The sequence below is a fragment of the Sminthopsis crassicaudata genome, chromosome 1 (assembly GCF_048593235.1).
Source record: "Sminthopsis crassicaudata isolate SCR6 chromosome 1, ASM4859323v1, whole genome shotgun sequence".
Classification (NCBI taxonomy): Eukaryota; Metazoa; Chordata; class Mammalia; order Dasyuromorphia; family Dasyuridae; genus Sminthopsis; species Sminthopsis crassicaudata.
Window position 1 is genome coordinate 742,589,303 of NC_133617.1, and position 21,655 is coordinate 742,610,957.

The 21,655-nt window shown below is 37.2% G+C and overlaps 1 protein-coding gene across 3 annotated transcripts in view; it reads right to left on the reverse strand.

Moving 5' to 3' along the window:
- The window catches only part of ITPRID1 (ITPR interacting domain containing 1), a 121,231-nt gene that overhangs the window by 84,442 nt on the left and 15,134 nt on the right, over positions 1 to 21,655 (reverse strand). Inside the window, exons 2-4 of one of the 3 annotated variants that reach the window (XM_074284355.1) lie at positions 4,448 to 4,586; positions 1,864 to 2,014; positions 471 to 519 (exon numbers count right to left, since the gene is read on the reverse strand). In XM_074284355.1, the coding sequence (XP_074140456.1) occupies positions 471 to 519; positions 1,864 to 2,014 (200 nt within the window). In that variant the 5' untranslated portion in view covers positions 4,448 to 4,586. Of the gene's footprint in view, positions 1 to 470; positions 520 to 1,084; positions 1,352 to 1,863; positions 2,015 to 3,257; positions 3,353 to 4,447; positions 4,587 to 21,655 lie in introns of those variants that run through there. The other 2 variants (XM_074284356.1, XM_074284357.1) reach the window with 2 other exon arrangements.

Genomic DNA, 21,655 nt, shown 5'->3' on the forward strand with positions numbered 1-21,655 from the left:
TTTTGCTAATAATTATTTCATATTTACTATTTCATAAAGAATAATAAATTAAAAATAAAGAAATGATTTATTATTTCAAGAAGCATTCCCTAAGTTTTACTAAATTGCCAAAGGAATGCATCACACACACACACACACACACACAAACACACACACATACACACACACACATACACAGACACACAGACACACACACACACATACACACACACACACACACACACACACACACACACACACACACACACACACACAGAGAAAGGTTAAGATCCCCTGTACTTGCACTTGGCAGCCTGGCATGATTTAGGGTACATAAATGAGGCAAGATCAACTCAGGTTTCAACCTGAAACAACTTGTTTCTCCACTGATTCTCCCCTTCCCCATTCACACTGATATGGAAAGTAGGAGTTTGGTGAATGGATAGCTCTAACTTTCAATTATGGAAGACCCAAGAGAAAGAAACACTTACAAGAACCCAGAGTTCAGCCACTGCTGTATACTTTCTTGTCTAGAATTCTCTGGAAAGGAGAAAGAAACAAAGTTAGTCCCCAATACTATAAGAGGAAAGCTCAGGATTTCCCTCATTCTTGAGTCCTTTGGCAACAGCTGTATTTTTATTCTTTTCCCGACATATTTTATCTTATTTTTCTATAAACTTATTAAATATTTCCCCCCAATACCCAAACCCTCACGTTTGCTGGAGCCAACCTTTCCTGGGAACGGAATGCAAACTGGCAAAGGAAGGCAGAGGGAAAAAAAAAATAAAGAGCTCCAAAATAAATAAGTAAATAACGCAGGGCAGGATCCTGGAATCATGAAGTTCGAATTCACTTCAGATTACCCGGCACCAAGACAGAGATGGGAAAAGTGTAAATAAGAGTCTTTTGTCTTTTGCCTTTGGGAGAGAAATCACGGCCTTGCTTTCCCCACCCTAAGCCTCTGCCTACATCATGGGGACATTTACTTAAGGCACCTTGCCAGCCGTGTTTATTTGCAAGCCATTCTCTGCCAGGCTCTTGGCCCCATTTGCATTTCCTCCAGGGACAAAGGGAGAGCATCTTAACAGCCCGGCCATTCCCAAACCTGCGGTGACACCCCAGATGTCAGGTCAGGTCTCTGGTTCAGAAGGAAGCTTGCCACGGCTCCAGCTAATGAACAGGTGGCCCAAAGGACAGGGTTGGGTAAGGAACTCTCTCCCATTCAGTATTTGTCTGTGTCCCGGTTGTCTACCAGCTGCTGAATTGGTTTGCTGAGGCTCCCTCCTGCCAAATGCTACTTGCTTTCACTCCTTGTGAGGGGTGTTGAAAGACTGTCAGACTGGAGAGGATCCTGCCCGTCTCCCAGGAAGGTACCCGGAGTGGGCTGATTTAAGCAGAAACCCCCCAAATGTCTGTTCCTCGCAAAGAAAATAAAACGTGGTGTGTTACTGCTGTCAACAACTTCTCTGCAGAGGCCCATCCTGTGCCTGCTATTGCGTGAAGGACTCTGCCACCTTTTACCAGGGGGCCCACTTTGGACAAGCTAATTCAGTTTTAGACTTTGGTCTACTCTATAAGTGGAAGGGTGGGGCTAAGCTGCCGGCCGGGGCCTTTCCAGCTCCAAGTCTGATTTTGGGGTCCTAAACATTTGGAAGAGGCTCTCAGGGTCCCACTCAGAGTGGGAGCCATACCCATCACCCCCATCTCAGCATCTGGAGCCTCCAATGTCCACCTTTTTGTAGCTTGGAGGATTTCCTTCTGGAGCACCAGAGGAAATATTCTCCCCAATTTTATTGCCAAATTCAGCAAAGGAGACGGGACAAATCTGGCGCCACTTTATCTGCCCCCCGCCCCATTCCAGCACTCACAGGGCCAAGTGCTCACCTATTTTTTGGATGGGAGAATCCCCACTTCCCTCGCTGGGAGGTGGAGGCTGCTGTTCATCAAGGGGCAGCCAAGCTGTCTTAGTGGAGCGCAAGATCTTCTTCTTCTCCAGACTGTGGGATGTCCTGAGGCCACTGGACTCTTCTGCCATCTGAGAGGAGCAAAAGGGCCAACGTACAACAACTGGAACACTGAAGCAAACACAACAAGCCTCCCAGGAGCCAACTTTGAGAACTTGCTGGGGCTGCAGGGAGCACACGGAGTCCTTGCCCACAAAGGAGCCAATCCAGCTTTGCCAGCTTTCCCTGCCCACCTGGCAGCCGGGCTCTCAGACACAAGACAGTAATCCAGCCTTAAGCCAGCAACAAGGCGGGAACGGGACAGCAGGCCCTGGCCTGGGGGCCACCCCAGGGCTGGCTTCAAGGACTGAGGCAGGCCTGGCTGTGATGTATGCATTAAGTGATGGTTAAAAGGGCACATTGACAGTGGTGAGGGCCTGCCGGGACTCTGAGAATGCTAGCTGAGGGGAAAGGGGACGGGCAGTTTCCTTTACTCGTTACTCTTTCTCTTTCAGGTCTGCAAAGTCTTATCTTCCCAATAACCCTGCGAAGCAGGTGGGGAAAATACCTCCTCATTTTACAGATGGAGAAACTGAGGCCCCAGAGTGGAAGTGAATTGCCCCTGAATGCACAATTGCGGTCAGAGACAGGATTTTAACCTAAGGATCCTAAATCCCTTTGCTCATCTCTTTAGGCCTGACTTCTCCCTCCCTCTCCCTCTGTTATATGGCATTCAATGCTTCTGACTTATAAAGCACTCTTAGAAATCTGACTTCTCCCTCCCCCTCCCTCTGTTATATGGCATTCAATGCTTTCTAGCTTACAAAGCACTCTTAGAGACATCATTTCACAAGTGATGCTTTACCTCATCAGTAAGTGGCAAAGACCCATTATTAGTGTCATAGCCCATATAAAGAAACTGAGGAGGCCCTGAATAGATAAATAAATCACCAGGCCAAGCTGCGTTACCTTTCATAATAATATCAGCCAGCATTTATATGGTATGTTAAATTTTTCAAATCCCTCTCATACAATCTCATTTGATCATCCCAACAACCCAAGAGGCAGATATTTTTGCTATCCCCATTTTTAGATGAGAAGACTGAGGCTACCAATTACACACCTAGTAAGTCTTTAAGGTGATAATTGAACTCAATCCTTCTTGACTCAAAATCTAATATTTTTATCTGCCGTACCAGCCAGCTTTGCTGGGATCCTGAGAGGCAATCAGATGTACTGGAGAGAGGACGGGCTCAGAGGCAAGAAGATTTGAGTTCAGATCAATCAACCAGCCTTTCACTAGGAGTGAGCAAACAAAGCTAAAGGTTGGCTCACCTTGAGCCCTGGGTTTATGGGTCGCTGTGATCAAAAGCGAGTGAGAACCAGGGCAGAATCAATGTGAGGTAAGGTTAGTTGACATCTGCAGATGATCTCTGTCCAGTGCTGGGCACTGGGCGAGGCACTAGCAATACAAGTGAACTGACACCTGTCCTTAGGGACCCTCCAACCCAACAAGGAGACACGAAGGTACACTCAGAAAGCACACAAAATGAAGAGCAGGCAGTTGGGGAGGGGTCCTAGCACCTTCTAGGACCACAAAAGGCTTTTTTTTTCTGGAGAAAACAGCAGCAGCTACATCTTGAAGGAAACTCAAGCAGGACTCTAAGAGGAAGCAGCAAGAAGGCAATCACACCCCAGACACTAGCTGGATGACATGGGTAAATCACTTTACATTTGTCACCCTCAGTTTCCTCCTCTGTGAAATGGGGCTAATCATAATACTAACCTTAGAGGGTCCTTATGAAGAACAGGTGCTATCAGGTTTATAAGGTATTTTGCAAAACTTAATAATAGTATACAATTGCAAGATGATATTGTTACCTCCTCCAGACCTGCTCCTCCACAGCCCACTTGCCCCTTTATTGCAGTAATCTTGGCCAAAATATTCCATATATATTTTTATAGTTTTTCCCCATTGGCCAAACGAGACTACTGAATGAAAGGATTTGAAGATCTGGAATTAAATGTCTTCATAGTCATCCCAATGTTTTTATTAAGTGATCTATTATTCAATGGACCCCAGCGAGGTTCTTGGGAGAACTAGATCATGGGGTTTAATTCATGTGTGAATCAATTATCTTCCCTCTCTTCTGTGGCCCCAAACCACAACATCAGCCAGGATGTGACAGAAAGAACACGTGGGTTGGACTCAGAGTTCCTGGATTTCAAGGTTGGCCCCGATATTTTTCCAGATGAGTTCAGTGGGTTTTGAATAATCTCAAAGGACCCTTGCAACTGTTTCATTTTTACATGTATAAAAAGAGGCCTTTGACTCATTTTATAGAATCTTTTGTAGGGGAAATGGGAGGTGAGGGACAGATGTAGAAATGGACTCCACGGGGAAATGACCAGATCATGGATTTAGAGCTGGAAGGAACCAAAGCACTGAGCTGTGACCTTGGGAAGGGGGGCATCGGCCCAAGGTTACACTAGGAATGAGCAAACAAAGCTAAAGGTTGGCTCACCTTGAGCCCTGGGTTTATGGGTTGCTGTGATCAAGAGCGGGTGAGAACCAGGGCAGAATACAATGTGAGGTAAGGTTAGTTGACATCTGCAGATGATCTCTGTCCAGGGTCCTTATGTCGCTAACCTTGGGCAAGGAAGCTGCAAGAGAACATAAAGGTCTGTTGTTCCACTAGGACATTCTGAGCAAAAGTTCCCTGAGAGAACAATATCCATAACACTACCACAAAATATTTATGTTAATAATTAATGATCCTAATAGAACACAGAAATTCCTAGTGTATAGTAGATGCTTAATAAAAGCACGCGGACTTGACCAGTAATTAGTATAGTATAGCATACTACAGCTTTTTTGTTTGTTTTGTTTTGTTTTGTTTTTTGTTTTTTGCTGAGGCAATAGGGGTTCAGTGACTTGCCCAGGGTCACACAGCTAGGAAATGTTAAGTGTCAGAGACCAGATTTGAACTCAGGTCCTCCTGACTTCAGGGTTGGTGCTCTATCTACTGCACCACCTAGCTGCCCCCCTACATCATCAATTGATCCTCACAATGAGGATGAGTCAGCAGCATCATTCTACATTTGGAGATGAAAGGGACTCCAAAGGTTATGTTATCAAGTTATAGGAACTCAAGAGCTGGATTCAGATCCCGGCTCTGTTATTTACTTCTTTGGCCACATTATTTCCCCACCCTGAGCCAGTCTCTGCATCTGCAGATGAAGGGTGTTGGATTAGCCACCCTCTGTGATCCCCTGGACTTCTTAATTCAAAGACCTTTTATGACAGATTACAGATCTAGAGCTGCAAAGGACCTTGGAGCTATCTGGGCCAAAGTTCTCATTTTAGAGAGCTCAGTCACACCGCCTAAAGCTTCAGAACTGGTAAGGGGCAGAATCTGGATGAACTCAGGTTCTCTGACTCCAAACGCACAGTACCCTAACTTGTGTGGTCCCTTTCAGCTCTAAATTCAGGGTCCTGCTCCTGCAGGTTTGCTGTCAAGGATCAAAAATATCATGAACTCAACTCCTCTGATGGCAAATTCAGAAATTTTTTTCCCACTTTGCTCCATGACTTCCAAGAAAATCCCCATTTTATATATAAGGAAACTGAGGATCAGTGAAGTGATACGAGTTGTCCAAAAGTGTGAAATCCAGTTTTCTTTGAAACATGCTTATCTTTAAAGATCTTCATTCTAACAAGAAATAAAGGAAAGATTTTGTTGAAGTTATGGAGTAAAGAGAGGGCAGAAGGTGGGTGCATGGGCTGTTCCCAGAAACCCTTCTACCTTCCCCACTCTTAGCTCTGGGAAACAGGCATCCTGCCCTACCCCACCCTTCTATCCAGTTTTTTTTTTCCCCCTTTCTGCTCAGCAGTAACTCTATCCGGCCACACAATGGTCCTTGGTCCAGTGCCAGCGTTTCACAGCCACTGAGAATGTGCTCTCTGTTTGATCTGTTTTATTTGCTCATAACCCAGGAACCAGGCCTGCCAAGCAAAGCTGGAAGCCCTGCTGAAGCAAAGAGCTGAGGACACACTGGAGAGGAAAGAAAGATCTTTTTGTTTTTTCTCCAGGGAGCAAGTCAGCCTCCTAGAGACCAGGTTTAAGGCTTTTTTTAAACCTCAGTTTACCTGGCCCCCTGATGGTCCCAAATGAGTCTGCTGTGAAGGAAGGATATCATTGAGAACTTCCTCCAGAATTTTATAGATTTCCAGGTGGAAGAGATCTGAAAGGCCTGCTATTCTGACTTCTCCAAGGTCACATAGCAAATCACAAATGACTTTTGATGTCATTAGTTCAAACCTTTTAAATCTAATCATAATTAATTATAACTATTATGATAAGGATCATAATGTAGCACTTTAAATTATGCTGAGAACTTTATATATATGTATATATACATATATACATATACATACACACATATTTATGACATATACACATATACACACATTTATATGGCATATACATCCAAATATACATATATATATACATATATAAATATAAATATAAATATAAATATATATATATATGCATATATATATATATACCATCTCATTTAATTCTCAAAACAATACAGTAAGGTCTAATAACTCCCATTTAATCATTTTATAAGTGAGAAAACTGACAATCAGCAAGGCTAAATGAATTGTTAAGGATCTCACAAATAGTAATAATAATAATAACAACAATAATATTGCACTTTGACTTTGCATAATATTATCTTTTTTTTTGATCCTCACAACAGCTCTGAGAGGGAGCTACACTTATTGTCTCCATTTTGCAGATGAGGAAACTGAGGCAGAAAGCTATTAAGTAATTTGCCCAGGTTTACATAGTTAGCAAGTAGCTGAGAATAGAATTGAATTCAGCTCTTTCTGATTCCCAGGACCAGCATTTGCTTTATTTAATCACTGTGCCTTTACCTAGCTTAAGGTTAGTGAGCTCTTCATTCAAATCAAGGGCTAAGTTGGTAGCTTCAGTCTATTTATGGTTTCTCTAATTCCTTCCTTTGCTCACATCTTTTCTTGGGTGAGAATGCACCAATCCTTTCTCTGTAGCTGTCCAATTTCACTCATACTTTAAAGTCTAGATAAAATCAGGATTTCCTTTAAGACTTAGCTCCAAAATTGTGGGTCTTTTCAACAATGAGGTGATTCAGGCCAATTCCAATGGTCTTGTGATGGAGAGCCATCTGCATCCAGAGGTGGGGACTGAATATGGATCAAAACCTTTTGTTGTTGTTTGCTTGGGTTTTTTTTCTTTCTTTCTCATTTTTTTTTCTCCTTTTTGATCTGATTTTTCTTATGCAGCATGAGAAATCTGAAAATATGTTTAGAAGAATCGCACATATTTAACCTATATTGGGTTCCTTGTTGTCTAGGGGAGAGGGAGAGAGGAAGGGAGAGAGAAAAATTTGGAAGACAATTTTTGCAACATGAAGGTTGAATATTATTTTTGCATATATTTTGAAATTTAAAAACTGAAAAAAAATAAGTTAGCTCCAATCTTACCTTCTTCAAGAGACCTTTGCCAGTCCACCAAGGTGCTATTCCTTTCCCTCTGAGATTATGTTCCAGATATTCCATATGTATTTTAAATATACCCAGTTATTACATTTTATCTCCCCAATTGAAATGTAAACTCCCTGATAACAGGAACACTTTCTGCCTTTGCCTCTTTGCAGCTTCACTCATTGTGCTATTCTGCTTCTAGGGACCAAGAATAATAAGTCTTATTATTCACTTCATATATTTCTTCTCTGAAAACTCTCCCAGGCTACTCAATTTTTTCTTGGAGAAAACTGAGACTTAATTAATGAGACTTAACATTAATTAACACACTGAGACTTAACATTAATGTTCCATAGCTCAAAGCTAAATAATCAATAAGTGACAGAATCTGAATTTGAACTCAGATTTTCTGACACCAAATCCAAAGTTTCTTTTCTGCTTTTCTGCTCTAAATTTCTGATTCTGCTTACAGTTTTGTTGCAAAGAATCAAATGTATTATATACTTAGCACCTTTGATGGCACATTCAGGATCTTTCTCATTCTGTTACTATAATTTCCAAGGAGTATTATCCCTTTTTTATCAATGAGGAAACCTAAGAGTAGTGATTTGTTATGGGTTATCCATAAATCCACAGCTAGTAAACTGTGAATCCCAGGTTCCTTTGCAATATACTCAGTTTTAAAGGTATTTATGAGATAAATAGATGAGATAATGGATAATAAATGGATAATAAATACATGAAATAATGGAGAGTTGATAGGGAAGAGGTTATTGGGAAGTGGCCGAAACATTTTAATATTATATTTGAAGAATATGATTTAAATATGAAGTGATAAATAAATTAATGTAAATGCAAGAGACTGTTGGTATAATATACCTGGGCAATAGGGTTCATACAGTTTAGAGATGATATCTAATTCATTGAAATTATGGAACTACAGGGTAAACAATTATAAAACCTTACCTAGATAAGATATAATTTTTGGAAGGGAGCCAAGGAAATTCAAAACTGGAGGCAGAAGATGAGACAAGTTCATTTCTACTCCCATTCCTCCTACAAAAGCCCCCTACACAATCTATACAATTTGCTCTATGAGTCCATGAAGTAAAAGCAGACCTTTGGGGAAATAAACTGCTGACAGGCTGGTCAAGAAGAACGAGCCTTCTGCATGGATTTGCTCTGTAGGTGGCTGTCTCTGACTGTGAAATCTGCAAAGCACCACCCCACCTGGCACTGAGAAGCCAGCTCTCTCCCTAAAATGAAAGATAACTCTGCTGGCCTTCGAGTTCTCCTGCTGTGCTGGTGAGACCGGCATTGCAAAAGCAAGAACACGTTCCATATAGACTGTGAAACTCAAAGGAAGAGTGAGACTGGAAGCTAAAATCAGACTGGAAGGGGCCAAAGTCCCCACCTAAACTGAGTGCCCATCCATTTTGACATTTTGCTTCTCAAGCAACTAGGGGATGTAGAGGATAGAGAATTGGACTTCACATTAGGGAGATCTGAATTTAAATCCTACTCTGCCCACTTACCACTTATATGATCCTATATTGTCAGCTTCAATTTCCTTCCTATCTATAAAATGAAGACAATAATAGCATTCACCTTATAGGGTTGCATTGAGGATCAAATGAAACATTATATGTGAAGCTCACTGCAAAACTTAAAGCATTATATGAATGCCAGCTCTTATTAATATTACCCACCCACTCCAGTATCTTTATTTTTTCATTGTTTCCTGCCTACTTTTTCTCTCCCTTAACCATGTTCATATCTGTTCCATCTTGAAAGAAAGACACTGAAACTTGGGTTTTACTGAAGTGTCCCATTCATTATTCCTATTATTCATTTATTTCCTTCCACCTTTATTTTCTCAAACTGTATTCATCGCGTATGAAAAATTTATCAGATTTAGAGGTCCTGATTGGGAAATCCAAGCAAAAATAAATCACTTTGAGTTTCTTTTCTGGCCAGATCAACATAGAGAAACAGAGAGACCTATGGACATCTGGGACAGGTCTAGTCAGGAATAATTGCACAGAGAATTCAAATACAAGGAGAGGCAATGGATGGAGGCAAGAAGTCTCAAATCCAGAACAGAAAGATCTCAGTGTTTTTAAAGTATAGAAATAGGTGTCAACTGTCATCTGTGTTGATTGCTACCCAGTTCTATGACACAGCTTTAGGACTGAAGGAGGAAAAGACTTAGGCTTAAGGGTGGCATTCTAGGGTGAACAGTATTTGTGGGACCCAAGCTCTGTACCAAGCAAAGAGCAAATCTAAAGACAAACAGAAGCCATGTGGCTTTGATGCTGGAACCAGAACAGGGTTTCAGTTCCTTCTCTACTCCCAGTCCAGTCTGAAATAACAAGAATAATAAGGGCAGGAATCCCAGAGCAAAGTTCTCTCACCATGAATCAGTTGAGTTTTCCAGATAGTTAATACTACCTGAGTCCAGCAACAGTCTATTGTATTTCCTAATGGAACAGATACATAAATACATTGCTCAGAGTCAAATACAAGTTAAAAACTGACAGATCTCACAAAGAATGGCAGATATCAAACTTTGGCCCAGATTAGACCACTTTGGAAGCACTAAAACTTTTTCAGGTCCCGAGTCTCAACTATCCTTGAGATCTTAAAACAATATAACATACAAAATCCTACAAAAGTAGCAGAAGAACCAGCTGAGACATTTCCTTCAGAAGTACACAGATCCTGAAAAAAAAATAAAAAGAAGTACACAGATCCTGAAAAAAAAATAAAAAGAAGTACACAGATCTTGGCTCTAAAATAAAGGTTGAAGCCAAAAAGTAGATTGAAAGAGTAAGGAAACAAAAAAAGTCCTATCATTATAAGCTATTATATTGATAAACATAAACCTAAACTCCAAAACTCAATGAACAAAGTCCCAAATTAAAATAAGACTTGGACATAAGATCAACTAGAATTCCTGAAAGAAACTAAGCATTTTAAAATTGTTTAAAATGTTATCATGAAGGAAATGAGAATGCTAAAGCAAAATGAGGAAAGAAATGAATTTTCAAAGAAAGAAGTAGAAAGTTAATTAAAAGCTTTGCACATAAGGTACAAAACCTTGCCCCCAAAACCAAATTCCCTGAAAATGAGAATGGGCAAATTGAAATTATTATCCTATGTGACCATAAAAATCAGTACAAAGTCAAAAAATTGAAAAAAATAAGAAAAAAATTTTGAAATATCTCAAGTAATCTGGAAAATAGATTTAAGTATTACTTAATCATTGAAGAATTAGTGAAAATCAAAACTAAAAAGAGTTTAGGTTTCATATTTCCAGAAATCACAAAAGAAAAATTTCCAGATTTCTATAATCATAGGACATAATGAAAATAAAAAGAATTGTGCAGTTATCTCCTGAAAGAAACTTCAAGAAGAAAATTTTAAGGAACATAGTCAAAATCTAAAACTTTTAGGTAAAAAAAAACCTGCTATATTCAGCAAGAAGAAAAGAATTCAAATACCAAGAATCACAGATACAATTACGCACAACTTGGTAGCCACCACTATGAAGGAGTAGAGAGCTTGGAGTAGAATATTACAAAAATCAAAGAATATAGTTCTCTCAGAACCTATCATAGGAGAAGTCTTATTAGACAGAGGGCCTGGGAGTAGTTCTATTGTGTTTTTATTGTCTTAAAAGAACAAAAAAATAGGATCAAATGTAAATATTATTTTTATTGAAAAAAATAAAATTTAATTTAAAAACAAATGAAAGAAACAAAAAGTCATTTTTAGAATAACAAAGAACAAAATGATTAACATGATTGAACATGAAAATTGTGTGAGAAGGTAGTGTTTTTTTTTTTTTAAAGAAGTCATTAAACAAACAAAAGGGAATTATCCCACAAACAGGCAATGAGAGATATTTCCATGTACTAATCATTGATTCTGATCTTGGTGTCAGGGTGATTTGTCCTATAGAAGCATAATCCAAAACTGGGGCAAATGGGAATTCATCAGCCTTGAGACAGAAGACTTGGAGACTTGGAGACAGAGTAAAAAGTAGGATTGACTCATGTTTGGAATATACCTTTGCCTTTTGGGTTGCCAAGTCAACAAATATAAAATATTCTAAATTTGAAGGATGAAAAAAAGCCCATTAAAATTTTGGTTATCTCAACCAATCATGATGAAAGTTTTCCTTAAAAACACCTGCCCATTATTCAAGTCAGGAAGCCCATTTCCTCATTTGTAAAATGAGGGCATTTGAATAGTCTCAAATATGAGTCAATCTTTCTTCTGACACTGACACCATTCTAATGCAAGCCTTTATCACTTCCTACCTGGATTATTGCAATAGATATTGGTGGGTAGGCTTGCTTCACATCTCTCTCCATTCTAACCTTTTGTCCATTAAGCTACTAAAGGTATTCTTCTAGAGCACTTCTAGAATCTGCTCCTTGATCAGTATACTCCAATGGCTCCCTGTTGCTTCCAAGATAAAATACAAAATGCTCCCTTTGTAAGCCCTCTCTTACCTTTCTAGGTTTCTTACTTCTTACTCCCAGATCTATACTCTTCAGTCCAGTGGCACAGGCCTATGGCTATTCCACAAACATGACTCTCCATCTCTTAGCTCTAAGCATTTTCTCTGACCAATCCCCATGCCTGAAATTCTCTCCCTAGTCCACTCCAACAATTTCTCTCTGTCTCTGTCTCTGTCTCTGTCTCACTCTCTGTCTCTGTCTCTGTCTCTCTCTCTCCTTATAACAAAACTAAAATCCCACTTTTTACAAGAAGTCTTCTCCAACCCTTCCTAATTCCTTCTCTCCTTCTCTCTGTTTATTACTTACCATATAGCCTGTTTATAGCTTGCATTGTATATATTTGTTTGTGGATTGTCTTCTATTAGATTATAAGCCCCTAGAAGATACCTTTTAACTTTTGGTTACTTAGCACTGTGCCTGGCAGATAATAGGTGCTTAATAAATATTGATTGATTGATCTTATAAACTATAAGGCTGAAATAGCCATTTAAGAACAAAATGTCTTCAGTAGACTGTGCAATTGTATTGAATGGTTTTTTGTCTGAATCTGGAAGTTCTGGAAGATGTTGGATAGTTATTGAGGCCCCTGGGCAGAGAATCCAGTTTGCATAATTAGTTGGCATTTGCATAATTTTCTGGTGCTCAAGCCATTGGCATTTCAGAAGAAATGACATAAATTTCAACTGCTTTTACTTCTATTTATTCATCCACTGGTAAGGGTTTTCCTATTTTTCTCTGACACCCACCTTTTTTTTCTGAATGATGGTTTCCATTACTTTATGACTATAAAACTGAATTGAGAACTGGGTCAAACGATTGTAGCCAAAAAATATTTGTTGATATGTTAATATCAGTTTCCTTTTGGGAACAGAGAGAATAATACAGCTGTCATTAAGCAGTTGCCATTAAAGTGCCACAAAGTGGAGAGAGTGAAGGACTTGCTTCAGGATGGTACAGTATATGGTATGTAGAATAGTCAAGCTGTCTGTCTCTCCCTTCCTCCCACCATCATAGTCATTATTCAAATCCCTTGGAGACATGAGCCCTGGGTAGCTAGCTGCCCATGCAGGTGCTACAGTCCTCAACTACTAACTAGCCACAGCTACTGAAGATCTGAAAATCAAATTCTTACCACCAATGTCTTTGGCACTCTCAGATGGATGAACATCACAATCATATATGGTTTAATAAATGGAAATAACATTAAAATACCTCTGCATTGACTCTATATCCTTAGGACTGTGAAAGTATTTCCATTTAACTCTCTGCCGTCATCTTCTATACATATATTATCTTCCCTTGTTAGAATGTTTTGAGATCGAGAACTATTTCACTTCACTATGCGTTATGGAGTATACATGAAATCTGTCCCTAACCCTAACACTAGCCCTAAGTGCTGGGCAATATTTTTAAATGAATGATGATGAAGATATAAGTGACAGGATCATAAAATTCAAAGATTAAAATCTGGAAGAAAATAAGAAAGATGACCATTGTGTAGAATCTGATAGAAATCTCAAAAAATCCAAAAAAGAAAAGAAAATAGAAGTTCTCAGAGTACAGAGGAGAAAGAAAGACTAGTCTTATTATTGGCAAACATGCAGACCCTAGGGTCAGAACAGGAAGAATGATTATGAGAGAGTTTACACACACACAAACACACACACACACACACACACACACACACACACACGGGGTGGGGGGAGAGAGAGAGAGAGAGAGAGAGAGAGAGAGAGGGAGAGAGAGAGGGAGAGAGAGAGAGAGAGAGAGAGAGAGAGAGAGAGAGAGAGAGACAGAGAGAGAGAGACAGAGAGAGAGAGACAGAGAGAGAGAATATTAACACTATTTTGGGAAATAACTGGGAAATTTTCTGAGTTGGCAAAAGTAAACAGAAAAATAAAAATAATAAGCATCTTTTTGACCCAGACCAAGAAGAACTCAAGATTGCACATACCTGGTTATGTTATAGTTAAGCTACAATATCACAATGGGGTAGAACAGGGACTGGACTTGTGATTTCTTTAGAATAGAGAACTCTAAGATGATAAAGCCTTCTCTACCACTGTAAGCCAACATCTACTTTGCATAGTCTTAGTGAGCTGGTTAAAATGAAGGGAGATTGAATATGTCCAGTATGTGCCAACAAAAATGTGCCAGACGTAGATATAGACCAAGATCTTCCTGGTACTAAGTTGGCTCTCTAACCTCTCTACTTCTCACATCACAAAGATAAAGAATAATGACTTTGACCACCAAAAGTACAGAAATTACTTAACCAAAGAATAATAATTGGTCTAGACTTAAAGACAAGGAGCTAAACCCCGGACTCCAGTTTTGACAAAATTGAAAAGCATGAGCTGTAAGTCCCCAGTTATCTACTGAGAAAAGCTTAAAGAGTTTTATGAAGGCAGGAGATGGATATCTTAAAGACAAATAAACTTGGCAAAATTTATCGAGAGACACACCTGCTGGAAAGAGTTCTTCAAACAAGAAATACATACCTCTGCCAAAAAGATAAGTATTTTAAAAAAACTCACACTTTTCAGTTGAAGATAAACAAGGGAAACTTGAAATGTTGCACACACTGTATTTCTAAATGTTTCTTTACAGTGTTTCAGGAGGGCAAAATCAACAAAAATAAAACTCATACAAGCCAAATGAGATTTTTGGCCTCTAAAACAATGATAGACAAAGATGAAAAGAGAAATATAATTAACCAAAATTAATGATTTAGGGGCTAAGGTGGATGTCTAAACCTGTACTTAATAAAAGTTGAAAATTTCCAGTGTGGAAACATTCTTCGCCATATGGTCCCAGTATACATTGGTAGAAATAGTTTCCTCATTCAGGAGTTTGTCATGTCAATGAAACTCTTGTGAAAATTAGAGTCACCAAGATCTTGCTTCAGGATCTCAAAAGTTAAGTGTCTCAGGGACAACATGTAATTTGTATTTGTCAGATGAAGCGCATGTATTACTTATAACTAGGCCAACCAGCCCTCTATAATGTAATACTTCATCCCAATAATTAGGCAATATTTTTATTTGTTAATGAATTTAATAAATTGAATACTCAAATATGGAAGAGGTAAGATATAAATATGTTAGAAATATTATTAAGTAGAATTTATAAATGGAATTCATGAGTGATTTAAGTAACACTAAGAAAATAATATAATAAATCATATTAAGAAGAGAAAAAAAACTGGTGATGTTATAGTTACCAGGGGGTCCATTTCATCCAGTTCTACTCAATATAGGTTTAGAAATTATAGCAACAGCAATAAAAGATAATAAAAATGGAAGGAATCATAACTAGCAAGGAAGAAATTAAAACCTTTCTGCTTATATATGATGTGCTTATATACCTAGAAAAACCAAGATAGTTAATAGCAATGATAATTAATAAACATCTAGTAAAAAAGCATGGCACAAAATAAACTCACAGTCAACTTTTTTTTACATGGTATTCCTAAGAATCATGGGAAATTGAGAGAATGATAAGGATGTTTTGAAATGAAGAGAAAATGTATCGATTACATATGTAGGTGTTAACTTATCAAAATAGATAATATGCAAAAAAAATTTAAAATGACTGTGACAAAAATACTCTTTAAACCAATAGAAAATTAAGATGATAGAAGTAGAGAAGATACTTCTTTTCCAAAAATTTTAGTGCTTCCCCCCACTCCATCTATTTTGTACAAGATATCCCAAAAGTCTTAGTGAAATCTTAAGATATTTTAAATTTCAGTATAAATTTAATAATTTATTTAATAAATTTTAATACTGTAAACCTGTGTGAAGACTTTTTTATTAAAACTTTTTTGGTTTTCAAAACAAATGCATAGATAATTTTCAACATTCACCTTTTCAAAACCTTGTGTTTCAAATTTTTCTCCCTCCTCTCCCCCTATACTTCCCCTAGATGGCAAGTAATCTAATATATGTTAAACATTGTGCTAAAACTTTTGAGACACCTTGAGTTTTATCTATCTGTGTATATGTTTCCCTTTCCTCTTTCAGTGGAATGCAAACCTCTTAGGATCTAGGACAGGCCACATTTTTATTTTTGTAATTCTAGCTTAGTACAGTTCCTGGTATAGAATTGATACTTACAAATGCCTATCGCATTGATTCAAATTGAGCCAAATGACAATTGTCTTCAAAGTCTGACATGTGGAAGATTATTAGATTTGTTAATTAAGTACCTAAAATGCTAAATCAGCAATAATAAGTAACAGCTGAAAAAAAAAATTGGGCTTGTCAGAAAAAAGAAAACTTTCTAAATCATGAGATCTGGCCCAAAGTAGAATGGGTTGCCTGGAGAAGTGGAGGTTTTTCAGCATGGTTTAAGTTGACTATTGAAAGGTATCTTGTTCAGTCAAGTCCTTATCAATTCATGTAAAAAAGGATTTGCACAGTGGTCACATGTATTCAAATTCAATCTACTATTTGAAGTTATAATTAAGTAAAAGTTAGTCATTATTTCTAGCTCAATAGAAATATGCACAAGGAATTCAAATAATACAACCCCTTCATGGAATTCATTAGTCACACTAATCTAGACTTGGCTGCAGACTATTTTTTGTTTGTTTGTTTTGGATTTTCTTTTGTTTTTGTATGGATTGGATTAGATATCCTCTGAGATAGTGATCATCTTTGAAATTCCCTGGTTCTATCTAGCTTTGAAATGAACAGAATTGATGACAGGAGTTCCTCAAGTGATGTCCTATACTCATAGTTAGTTTGAGGAAATTGAGTTGAAATCCAATGCTTCAAAACTTCTTATAAATTGAACTATAGATGAAATGAATTGCCAAGCAATTAAACAACCAAAGCACAAGCATTTATTCAGAACCAGGTATGAGCCAAGATCTGGGTTTATAAAGACAATATTAAACATTCCCTGTTCTCAAAGAGCTGACATTCAAGGAGTGTGTGGCTTGAGATTACCAAAAAGATTATTCCATAAAGTTAGATAAAATCATAACAAAAACCAAATGGAGGAAAAAAATATCTAAGCAAAAATATCAAGGAAAATCATGAAAAATGAAGGAGGACTGTCAGCACTGCCAGAGCTCATAAAAAGAGCTGTGAGACAATAAATCTAAAAGCTGCGTGGTGCTGGAAACAGAATAGAGAAATAGATCAATAGAACAGACTGGAGATCCTAGAAATAGAACCCAATGTATACAAATGTTAGTGTTTGATAATCCCACGCATCATAAACATTGAGGGTTAGACTCACTATTGCTGGAAAAACTGGATAACTATATGGAAGAAAGAAAATGGGTTAAAACCATAACTTGAGCCACTTATCAGAATCAGTTTTGAAGTAGAAAACAAAAATGCATTCATCTCAATTATGCAAAAAGAAATTTTTTTTTTGTCCATCAAGGAATGAGAAAATAAGCTCTTCATTGTACAGAAGTAAAATGACTTTGTAAAAAATTAAATATTAAAAAGGAAATATATTAGGAAAATATTTGCAGAATCTGTACAGACGTGATAAATATCTAGCAATAATTATTAGACAATAAAGGGTCACAGGACATAAGCTGTCAATTTTCAAAATACAAATGGTTAATAGGCATTTAAAGGAGAGTCAGAATTTTTGAAGAGCTAAAGTAAAATAAACTGTGCTGTAGAAGATATCTCAGAAGTAAGATATGCCCTTATAATTTCACATAAGACAATAAGAAAAAATAATACTATATATACATATGATAATGAATATACTATTTCATGAAACATTAGTATTAAATATATAGCATAGCATCTAATAAAAGGAAAAGTTAACAGAAATTCAAAGTGCTTTTCCCAGATACTTATAGGTGACTGTGATGTCAACATCTTTATTTAAGAACTTGACAATTGAGTAGAAAGAAAAATTAGAAGAAATTTATTGTGTTTTACTTTCTAATAAATTGAATAGCTCCATATGACTTCTAGCAAATAAAACTACACGTCAAAATCAACTGATAACCTGAATTTTATCTGACTATAAACAACCTATGACTCTCAAGTTTCAACTTCTCTTTACAGAACAGAAAGTGAATCTGATCATCAGTTTTCTGGAACTAAATTTGATCATTATATTCAATATGCTCTATAATATCTTTTTTTTTGGTCATCGTGCAGTCATGTCTGAATCTTCCAGACCCCATTTAGAGTTCTCTTGGCAGAGACACTGGAGTGGTTTGCCACTTTTTCAGTTCATTTTACAGATGAGGAAACTGAGGTAAACAGAATTTAAATGATTTTCCTGTAATCACACAAGTAGTGTCTGTGACTGAATTTGAACTCAGGAAGATGAGTCTTCCTGATTCTGAGCTGGGCACTATCTACTGTACTGTCTAGCTGCCTTTTAGTGTTTTACTAATTTATGTGATTGTAGTTATTGTGTATATTGGCCTCCTGGTTCTGATTTCCTTGCTCTTCATGACAATACTCATATGTTCTCTTGAATTCCTCATAGGGTGGTGAACAAATTAAATCCTGATAATAGATGTCTGGGGTGGTCATCTGTGAATTAAGAGAATCTTCAAGTTAAACTGGTTGATTACATTGTCCATCAACCACATCTGTTCCTTGGTTATCATCAGGTCTGCCAAAGATACAGCATCCCTCGCAACTTGGTACTGGGTTCTGGGAAGCACTTAAAAAAGCTCTGCTCTCAAAGGCACCTTAATATTCAGAAAGGAACAACTCAAGACTATATTCAAATAACATCTTTTACTCAGTATATTGACAAAAATTAAACGATAAAAATGTTGGTGTGGCTACGGGGAAATAGGCACTCAATGCATGGCTGAAAGGACCATCAACTGGTGTAAATAATTCAGGAGAAAATAAGGCAATCTGCAAGAAGAGCTCCCAAATTGGCTACATCTTTAACTCGGCAACTCGGAGCCAAAGACATAACCCTAAAAATAGGATACAAAGGCCAGAGGGCCAATGTGTGAAGAAATGTTTTTGGCTGCTGCTCTAAGAGACAAAAATGGAAACAACCCATAGGTTCAATTTTTAAAGAAGACTGAGTAAATATAATAAATGCATATAAATATAAGAATGTTATGATCTCATAAAAAAATACACATGAAGCATAACAAAAGTATAGAAAGATAATAAGAAGTGATGCAGAGTGAAATCAATAGAACCGATAGTATGGGTATATTGACTGTAACGGGTGGGGGAAGGGATGGTAATGGGCAGGAAAAGGAAGAAGGGAAAGAAATGGAAGAAAAAAAAGGAAAGGGATGAAAGGAAGGGAAAAGAAGAATGTGGGATGGAAATGAAGGAAGAAAAATAGGAAAAAAGAGAAATTCAGGCAGACCTGGAAACAGATACAGACCAATTTTTTTTTTTTTTTTTGCTTTTGCTTTTGTAATTTATTTGCTTATACCTTAACAAACAATGAAAAGGTCCGTATCTTATTTTACCACTTATGTTTATTTTAGTCTTCATTTTTGTTCTTACAACCCTTCCTTCCCTATCTCTTTTTCTTAATTGGCTTTCAACTCTCCAGATTTTGACTCTGGTACTATGTATGCAATGTCATCTTTTATGTCACTCAGATCAGCTACTTGATCATGCTCCGATTGGGCCATGATCATGCTTGATTCTCTGAAATGCCTGATCTCTCCTCCTAGACAGCAACACAACCTTCTACTTCTGAAACTTTTGCTTCCCCTCTTGACTAGAAGTTTGATTTACTCATTTCATGATTCAAGCAAGTTATATATCTTCCTAGGATTCTAAGACTTAGAATTGGAAATTTTTTTTGAAATCGAATCCACTGATTTAATGTAAAATTCAAAGGAAGATGACCCAGCTGTACTATATTATAAAACACTGGTCATCAAAACTATTTGGTACTATGGAGTGCTGGAAGAGATTAGGTTCAGAAGACACAATAGTCAATGACTATAATAATCTAGTCTTTGATAAATCCAAACACTCCTTCTTGGATAAGAACTCAATATTTGACAAAAATTGCTGGGAAAATTGGAAAATAATATGGCAGAAACTAGGCAATGACCAACATCTGAGGCCCTTTACCAAGACAAAATTGAAATGGTTTCATGATTTAGAGATAAAAAAATAAGCAAGTTAGCACAAAAAAGTAGTCTACTACTCAGAGCTGTAGAGAAGGGAGGAATTTATGACCAAAGAAAAACTAGGGAACATTATGAAATGTAAAAAGAATCATTTTTATTACATTAAATTAAAAGGGTTTTGTACAAACAAAACCAATGCAGCCTAGATTAGAAGGGAAGCAGAAAGCTGGGGGAAAGTTTTTACAACCAGTGTTTCTGATCAAGACCTTATCTCTAAAATATGTAAATAATTGGCTCAAATTCATAAGAATAAAAACCATTCCCCAAGTGACAAAGGGTCAAAAGATATGAATAGACATTTTGAGAAATGCAAATTAAAGCAACATGAAAACATAATGATGAATGTTGGAGGGCATGTGAGAAAACTAGAACACTAATGCTTTATTGGTGATGTTGTGAACAGATCTAACCATTCGGGAGAGCAATTTGGAACTATGTCCAAAGGGCTATCAAACTGTGCATACCCTTTGATCTAGCAGCGTCTCTACTAAATCTGCATCCCAAAGAAATCATAAAAGAGTAAAAAGGACCCACATGTGAAGAATGTTTGTAGCAGACCTTTTTTGTAGAGGCAAGGAATTGGAAACCAAATGGATGCCCAGCAGTTGGGAAATGGTGTAGGAATGTTATGCAATATTTATTGTTCTATAAGAAACGATGAGCAGGCTGATTTCAGAAAATCCTAGAATGGTTTAAATGAACTGATGCTAAGTGAAATGAGCAGAACTAAGAGAACAGTGTATACACACAATAATAATAAGACTATGTAATGATTAACTATATTGCTCTTGGTTCTTTTAAAAAAATATGGGGATTCAAAGCAATTCCAAATGACGTGATGGAAAGTTATATCCATATCTAGAGAGAAAACTATGGAGACTGAATGTGAATCAAAACAGAGTATTTTCAACTTTTTGTTTGCTTATTTTTTTCCTTTCTCATGTTATTTTCTCCATTTGTTCTGATTTTTCTTGATATGAAGAATATAGAAATATGTTTAGAAGAATTGTACATGTTTAACCTATATCAGATTGCTTGCTGTCTTGGGGAGAGAGAAGAAAAATTTGTAACACAAGATTTTGCTTGTATTTGAAAAAAAATACTATTAAAAAGAAATCTAACCCATTAAATAAATGAAGAAATAGTAGTCCAGAGGTATTACATGACTTGACAAAGGCCCGACAGATACAACAGCAGGATGCAATTTGAAATCAGGGTCTAATCTTGAATTAATGTTTTTTCCATTATATTTCAACTTACTATTCCCTTACCTATGTAGATGCATATACATACCTACATACATATGTATGTATACATGTACTATATACATATATGTACACATATACTATATAGCTATATATACATATATTCACCCATATACATATATGAGCATATGCACAGACATACACACAATGTCTTGATAGCTTCCCATGGACAGACATAATCTCTCATCTCTGAGTAGAAATGTTTTTATAAGAGTAATAATGTTTTCCTCCATCTTCAGCCTCCTGTCACAGGATCTCACAGGTGAGTTCAGCTGCTAATGGTT